Source organism: Carcharhinus amblyrhynchos, unplaced genomic scaffold, assembly GCF_965287045.1.
Source record: "Carcharhinus amblyrhynchos unplaced genomic scaffold, sCarAmb.v2.hapA scaffold_92, whole genome shotgun sequence".
NCBI lineage: Eukaryota > Metazoa > Chordata > Chondrichthyes > Carcharhiniformes > Carcharhinidae > Carcharhinus > Carcharhinus amblyrhynchos.
The window spans coordinates 301,690-310,073 of NW_027649832.1; the positions used below are offsets into that span (position 1 = coordinate 301,690).

Consider the following 8,384-nt stretch of genomic DNA (forward strand, 5'->3'; position numbering starts at 1 on the left):
GGTGAGGCCGCAGCTGGAGTACTGTGTGCAGTTTTGGTCACCGCACTTACGCAAGGATATTTTGGCCTTGGAGGGAGTGCAGAGGAGGTTTACTAGGCTGATACCGGAGTTGAGGGGGTTGAGCTATGAGGAGAGGCTGAATAAACTAGGCTTGTACTCGTTAGAGTTTAGAAGAATGAGGGGAGATCTCATTGAGACGTATAAGATGATGAATGGGATGGATAGGATAGAGGTGGAGAGACTCTTCCCGCGCAGAAAGGATAGTAGGACTAGGGGGCACAGGCTCAAGATAAAGGGGGGCGCGGTTTAGAACGGAGTTGAGGAGGAACTTCTTCACTCAAAGGGTGGTGAATCTCTGGAATTCTCTGCCCGTTGAGGTGGTGGAGGCTGCCTCGCTAAATATTTTTAAGACCCGGGTTGATGGGTTTTTGATAAGCGAGGGGATTAAGGGTTATGGGGAGAGGGCGGGATTGTGGAACTGAGCTACGACAGATCAGCCATGATCTTATTGAATGGCGGGGCAGGCTCGAAGGGCTAGATGGCCTACTCCTGCTCCTATTTCTTATGTTCTTACATGTGTGGATGCAGTAAGAAAATTGAACAAATCTTTATGATTTTCCAACATATTTATTGAGATTTTGAAATACATTTTAAATGTATGAATCATTGCTCACTTCAGCAGAAAGCAGGTTACAGTAAAGGATGATGGTAAAGTTGAAGAGTTCAGAGCCAAAGGCCTGGGAACCCCGCGGTTAGTGAAATTCTTATCAGAATTGCGAGGGAACATTATAAATAGGCTCAATTCATTGTCTAGACTCAGGACATGGATGTGCCTGGACGCAGGACCACCTGTTCATGCAGGTTGGCAATGAACCGGTGGGGATAATCCAGTTTGATCCCTGCAGCAAGCGTCCAAGGTAACCAGGCAACCAGGAAGTGACTTTAGCCAAGTTTGGAGTCAGCATCCAGATTAAATGGATGAATGAGATATCATTGTACTGGATGATAGAATGGCTGGGGTGAACGTCAGAGACTTATTGATGTGTGCCTATTAGGTGTAATTGATATTAAAGTAATGTAAGGCAGGAATAATTGATCAGAAGATCTATAATTGATCTGTTTTTGACTGTAAACATTAGATTCACCAGAGAGATTCTGCCACTCTATTCCAGAGCTGCTTAACCTTTTTGGTGACCTCTGAGCAATTGCATGTTGTGTTTTTGTTAAATATTATGTTTTTTATACAGAGGATCTGTCTCATGAGTTTTTTATTGTCTGTAGTTAAAGACAGTACCGGCCATCTGAACTTACCCCACAACACCATTGAAATCAATGTCCGTCTGGAAACTAACAAATTCCAATTAGAAAGAACAATTTTCAATCTAAACAAAGATGGTTACATCGATACGAGTGAACAGCGTAAATTAATTAAATTGACTGAGAGGTATGGCTGTAAAAAAACAGCAGGAAAACTCTGAAAGGAACAAGTCACTACATCCACCAGAAGTACATTCCATGAGAAAACGTGAGAGGGATCCATCCATGACTCACTGTTTAGAGATAGCATTAGATTGAAAGAACATGCTTACAACATTGCAAAAATATGAGAGTAATGGAGTATTGGGAGCACTTAGAAACCAGCGAAAGGTGACCAAAAAGGTAGCATTGATAAATATAATCATAGAATCATACAGTGCAGAAGAGGCCCTTCAGCCCATCCTGTCTGCACCAACAACAATCCCACCCAGGCCCCATCCCTGTGACCACATTTATTTACCATGCTGGTCCCCCTGATACTAAGGGGCAATTTAACATGGCCAGTCAACCTAAAGCAGACATCTTTGGTATATGGGGAGAAAACAGAGCACCTGGAGGGACGCATGCAGACACAGGGAGAATGTGGCAAACTCCACACAAACCGCGACCCAAGGCCAGAATTGAAGGCCGGTCCCAGGCATTGTGAGGTGGTACTGCTAACCACTGTGCCATCGTGCCACCATTAGCTGTCAAGGTTTAATATAGAATACACCAACCAATGATCTAAAATGGGTCGCAAGAGCAATATTGGTATATAGCCGTATTTACCAAAAGTGAGGAGATGTTGGGGGATGGGGTGGTAAAGGGAAAAATGGGGAATCAATAGATGTAAATTACCTGGATTTATAAAAGGCAGTTACAAAGTGCCACACAAATGGTTAAGAGGCAAGATGATTGTGCGTAGATTTGGAGGTATTATATCAGCATGAATAGAAGATTGGTTGTCAGACTAATCGTGTTTCTTTCATGTTGTCATTGGTGGAGGTCCACAAGGGTTAGTGCTGGGCCCTCAGCCATTTACAATGTTTATTAATGTTTTAGGTCAAGGGATAGAGAGAGATGTATCTAAGTGTGCTGGTGATGAAAAGCTCAGTGGGAAGGTAAGCAGCGAGGAGGACACAGAGAGAGAGACATCAAAGAGATATAGACAAGTTAAGCGAATGGGAGCAAGGTAGATTATAATCTATGGAAATGTGAAGTTATTATAGAAAATCCAATTCTTTCAAATAGCGAGAAACTTGTAGGTTTTGATTTTCAAAGAGACTCGGGATTGCTTAGAACTGGAATGCAAACATTTAACAGGGGGAGCAGGTAATGAGGAATGCAAAGTGAATATTGACTTCTATTGTCAGGGGATTAGTGTACAAGAATAAAGAAGATTTACTTCAATTGTACAAGGTTTTGATAATAGCATATCAGGAATATTTTTGAAGCTTTGGTATTGACATTTAAACCAATGGAGGAGGAACAGTGAAGGTTCATTAAACTAGTGCCTCAGATGAGGGGATTGTCTTATGATTGGAGGCTGAACAAATTGTGTTCATTTTCTATTGAGTTCAAAGAATGATCAATGATCTCATTTAATCACTTCAGATTCAGGAGGGACTTCAAAGGGTGGATGCTGAGAGATCATTTGCTCTCTTGGGGAATATAAAACATGGGGAGCTGGTCATTTAGGATTGAGATGAGGAGAAATTATTCTTCTTAAAGGATTGCAAATCTTTGGTACTCTCTATCCCAGAAGGCTGTGGATGCTCCATTATTAAATACATCGAAGGCTCAATTGACTGATCTCTTGGAAACAGGGAATATGGAGGAAGGATGTTCTGTGCAGTTAAAGCCCAAAATCCACCATTAATCATACTGAATGGCAACGCAGATTTGGATCGCTCCAGTGGGCTGCTTTTCCCTGAATGGTGTTGAATTGCTTGAGTACTGTTGGACTTGCAGTCATCCAGGCAAGCAGAGAATATCATAAGAACATAAGAAATAGGAGGAGGAGTAGGCCATCTAGCCCTTCAAGCCTGCCCCGCCATTCAATAAGATCATGGCTGATCTGTTGTGGCTCAGTTCCACTTTCCCACCCTCTCCCCATAACTCTTAATCCCCTTGCCTATCAAAAACCTATCTACCCGCGTCTTAAATATATTTAGCGAGGCAGCCTTCACCACTTAAACGGGTAGAGAATTCCAGAGATTCACCACCCTTTGAGTGAAGAAGTTCCTCCTCAACTCCGTTCTAAACTGCCCCCCCTCTTATCTTGAGGCTGTGCTCTCTAGTCCTATTGTCCTTTCTGAGCGGGAAGACCCTCTCCACCTCTATCCTATCCATCCCATTCATCATCTTATATGTCTCAATGAGATGTCCCCTCATTCTTCTAAACTCTAACGAGTACAAGCCTAGTTTATTCAGCTTCACCTCATAGTTCAACCCCCTCAACTCCGGTATCAGCCTAGTGAACCTCCTCTGCACTCCCTCCAAGGCCAAAATATCCTTGCGTAAGTGCGGCAACCAAAACTGCACACAGTACTCCAGCTGCGGCCTCACCAGTGCCATGTACAGTTGCAGCAAGACCTCCCTACTTTTATATTCAATCCCCCTCGCTATGAAGGCCAGCATCCCATTCGCCTTCCTGACCACCTGCAGGCTGGGTTTTTGCGACTCGTGCACAAGGACCCTGAGGTCCCTCTGCACCGTTGCATGCTGCAGTTTTTCACCATGTAAGTAATAGTCCTTCCTACCATTATTCCTACCAAAGTGGACAACTTCACACTTGCTAACATTAAATTCCATTTGCCAGTTCCTGGCCCATTCGCCCATCACACTCCTAAATTCAGCACGAATGATTGTGGACAATGGGGAGCGAAGCAGTGGATTCTCATCGTCTGATTTGCTCTTGCAGCCACAGCATTGAATGCTTCCAAGGTGGCTGGATATTCTGGGCTCCAGTGAGGTTGGTCCCACGGTTGCCCTCTCTGATGATCTGTTTGTGTCAAGTGTCCAGTAAATTCAATAACTATAAGCATGTCAGGTTTTCATGGGAAATACTATCTGACCAGATTGCTCAACGTGTCCAACTCACCATCCCATTAGGAATGGCCTCAGGTTCTTCCATCATCACGATCGGGAACGTCCCTCTGCACAATCCCCCTCCCCCTCTCCTCCTACACACCTTTCTGGAAATGGGAAATAACATGGTAAAATTTCTGGAATCACTCAGTGATTCAATTCTGTTCCTCAATGAATGGATTTCAGAGTTAGAATAAAGGGATACTTCAGCATACTCTTCAACTCCTCTCTGAACTTAGTCTGGGTCACAGCATAAATGCAAGTGTTGGTGCAGCAACTCAAGAGTTGCAGCATGAAACCCAATTCAAGCATCAAAGGATGGAGAAAAACAGATTGATATCCCAAACCTGACATTCGGTACCATATAAAATAAAACATTAACAGTGCCCATAAGATGATGAAATTGCCCGAGATAACAAAGAGTAGAATTATGGATTTCCTGCGACTCTCCATCTCTGGGTCCCTGGAACTCTCTTCACTGCTGTGAGTCCGTAGTCTCTTGCGAACTCTGCTGCTCACTATAATGTGTCTGACAGTGAATCCGTTGAGGAACAGAATCAGGACAAATGGGACTGCTGGATTTAGAATGTGATGGAGGAACTCGATTGGTCCCCAGATTTGAGATACCTGAACATAGAATGACATTTCACAAAACCAAGTACTGATCCTCAACCTATACTGAGGCAGGAACATAAAATACCAGAAAATATTCTTTAAGCAGCTCAGCACAGTCACCGTTCCCAGGACCACAGTTGCCGTTTTCTCACTGCAGTATTTACTTTTCAGCTTCTGGCAGCAAATGGCAACAAATCGATCAAAGGTGAAAGTGACAGTGAAATAGACAGAGCAGTCAGTAACTGCATAGAGCAGGACGGCGTGGATATTACAGATGGGGATGGATCGCCAGAAATAAAACTGGTCATCAAAAGTAATTGAAATGTGTCTCAATATCAAGTCAACGATAATGACCAGTAGATCAGCTGCTGCCATGGCAACCAGGTAGTGAGTGACAGATTTGGAGAGACCGCACTTTCCCCGGGAGAGGATCATAATCGTCACTAAGTTAACTGTGAGGAGAGGAAAATCAAACATCAGGCTGGAAGTAAAGGTAGCAGTTTCATTGAGGTTTAACTGAGATCCTCAATTGTGTTCCTCTCCCACTGATTTATTCCATGAATGTACTTGAAAGAACAACTGAAAGAACAAATCTGTAATAAGGTGGAATATGGGAGTGCTTAAATGGCGCATGTGATGTTATTGAAATTGTTCAACTAAGTGTTGATTATCACCCACCCCTGCTTCCTATTCCTCCCGAACTGAAACACAATTACATTTCTTTTGAAATGATTACATTGCGAGGGCATCAAAGTTGCACAGTGGTGAGAACTGCTGCCTCAGAGGGCCAGGAACACGGGTTCAACTCCTGGCTTGGGTCACTGTCTATGTGGAGTTTGTACATTCTCCCCATGTCTGCATGGGTTTCGTCTGGGTGCCCTGCTTTCCTGCCTCATTCCAAAGATGTGCAGGTTAGGTGGATAGGCCATGCTAAATTGACCCGAGTTTCGGGGGGATCAGCAGGCTAAATATGTGGAGTCATGGGAATAGTGTGGGATTGTTGACGGTGCAGGCTCAATGGGCTGAATGTCCTCCTTCTGTACTGTAGGGATTCTATGAGTCTAAACACCCCTGGTGATGATGATGTTTCAGGTGCCAGAATCTCTGGCCAGAAGGCAATACTATTGACCATCTGATACTGTTTAACCCCATCATTTTCCACGAGCTACAACAACAACTTGCTGTCCCAGATACAGTGAGAGTCCAAAGTGAAAAAAAAATCACAGAATCCCTACAGTACAGAAGGAGGCCATTCAGCCCATTGAGTCTGCACCAACCACAATCCCACCGAGGACCTATTCCTGTAACACTTCACACTTACCCTGATGATCCCCCTGACATTAAGGGGCAATTCAGCATGGCCAATCATCCTAGCCCGCACATCTTTGGACTGTTGGAGGAAATTTTAGCCCCCAGAAGATACTCTCAGTGCCACCCAAGTGATGCAGAAATCTCTGCACCATGTTAATGACGTGATTGGAAGGTCTGTCTCTTGAGCTGTGTATTTATCTCAATCAGAGGGAGAGATGCTAACACTTTGAAATGAGTTATTTGATGCAGTTTTAATTGTAGTCCATACAGCATCTCCTCCACCCCTCACCCAGCTCCACCCCCACACGAAAGATCACCGCAGCTGCTGCACCCCTTGCTCTTCTCTCTCCCTCCTAATTTCACCTGGATCACTCCTGGGCAATAATTTCAGGCAATGGAATAAAGCCAGAGCCCGGTGGAACTACATTGCTGGTTGCGACTGCTTGGATCTGCAGTGAAATCACAACACAGCGCCTCTCCAGTGAACTTAGCGTGGCCAAGCTCACCGTTTTGTGACATTGTCTTTTGTTAGCTTCTTCTCTCCAAGGAGAGCAGTCCCAACCTCTCCAGTCTATTTTCATAACTGAACATGCTCAACCCTGGAACCGTTCTTGTAACTCTCTTCTGCACCCTCTCTAATTTGTTCACATCCTTCCTATAGTATGGTGCTCAGAATGTTACAGAACATTCCAGCTGAGGTCTAACTGGTGTCTTGTACAATAGCATCAGAAAATACTGGAGGATTGCAGCAGATCTGCAGAGTGAAACAGAGTTAATGTTTCATGTTGGATTGATCCTTTTACAAGATTGGCAGGATCAATAAAAGCACAAAAATGGAAGACTACATGACATAAACAGTTAAAGAAGTGACAGATGGTTAGAGAGACTTACGAGGGATGCCAACAATAGCCAGGATAGGATAGTAAAAGTGCTGAATAATCTTCAGTCCATATTGGATCCGATTTTGCAATGTGTTCCATTGCGAATCCACAGACATCATATAAAGCCAATAGGATAGATCCCTTCTCATTGATGTAACATTCCAATCCATTGTTTTCAGACTCTGATCCATTGTTGGAATATTCCAATTGAGTCTCCTCGGATTCTGATCTCTCCCTGTCTCCGGAGCTGCGGATCCCTGTCACTGATGGCAGTGATACTCCTGCTGACACTCTGGATAATACATTGAGAGAATTCCCATATTAGTAGAAGCAGGCAATCCTCCAATTAAGAGCCACGGAGACATTAATTATAGTCACTGAACAAACAGAGCTCAGTTAACTCCTTCCATTGCAATATTTTCAACATCACAAAGTAAAGCATTAACCTGGCCTGGCTGGGACATAATAGGACTTCAAGAAGAAAAGATGGATGAAAGAAGTGGACTGGCTGACATTGTTTACGACTGCATGGCTGTAGAGGGCTGTAGGCCTGTAAGTGTCCCATCCAGAAGACAGGCCTGAAAATATATCGATCTAAGTCAGTCTAGCTACTTTATGGTTTAATTTTAAATATATTTAAATTTAAGAATGGTTGGACTAATAAAATAGCTGAAGTTAACCACATGATTGAGGTTTTTGAGCAGCTTGAAAATGAATGCAGGACAGTACTGGGGTGGCACGGTGGTTCGCACTGCTGCCACACAGCACCAGGGACCTGGGCCTGATTACCAGCTTGGGTCACTGTCTGTGTGGAGTTTGCTCATTCTCCCTGTTTCTGCTTGGGTTCCCTCCAGGTGCTCCGGTTTCCTCCCACAGCCCAAAGACGTGCGGGTTAGGTGGATTGGCCATGCTAAATCGCCCCTTAGTGTCAGGGGAACGAGCAGGGTAAATGCATGGAGTTACAGGGGTAGGGCGTGGGAGGGATTGTGGTCGGTGCAGACTCGATGGGCTGAATGGCCTCCTTCAGCACTGCAGGATTCTATGAATTTCTATGAGTACATCCCAGCCCAGGACGATAACACTGTTTGCGTCTTACAAACATTTCAGCCAATCCAACATTATTGATTTGCAGATGGCACATCTGTACCAGCCAGCCATGGCAAAGACAGAGCTAGTTGTGACTCCATGGCA

At 44.3% G+C, this 8,384-nt stretch overlaps 1 protein-coding gene across 1 annotated transcript; it reads right to left on the reverse strand.

Annotated features, from left to right (window-relative positions):
• Window positions 1-4,554: 4,554 nt before the first annotated feature.
• LOC145338062 (putative G-protein coupled receptor 139) lies at window positions 4,555-7,309 on the reverse strand. The gene is made up of 2 exons (XM_080182847.1): window positions 7,204-7,309; window positions 4,555-5,453 (listed from the first exon to the last, which is right to left on the reverse strand). Exons 1-2 carry the CDS (start codon window positions 7,307-7,309, stop codon window positions 4,555-4,557), a joined length of 1,005 nt encoding a protein of 334 aa, XP_080038973.1.
• Between the last annotated feature and the right edge of the window lie 1,075 nt (window positions 7,310-8,384).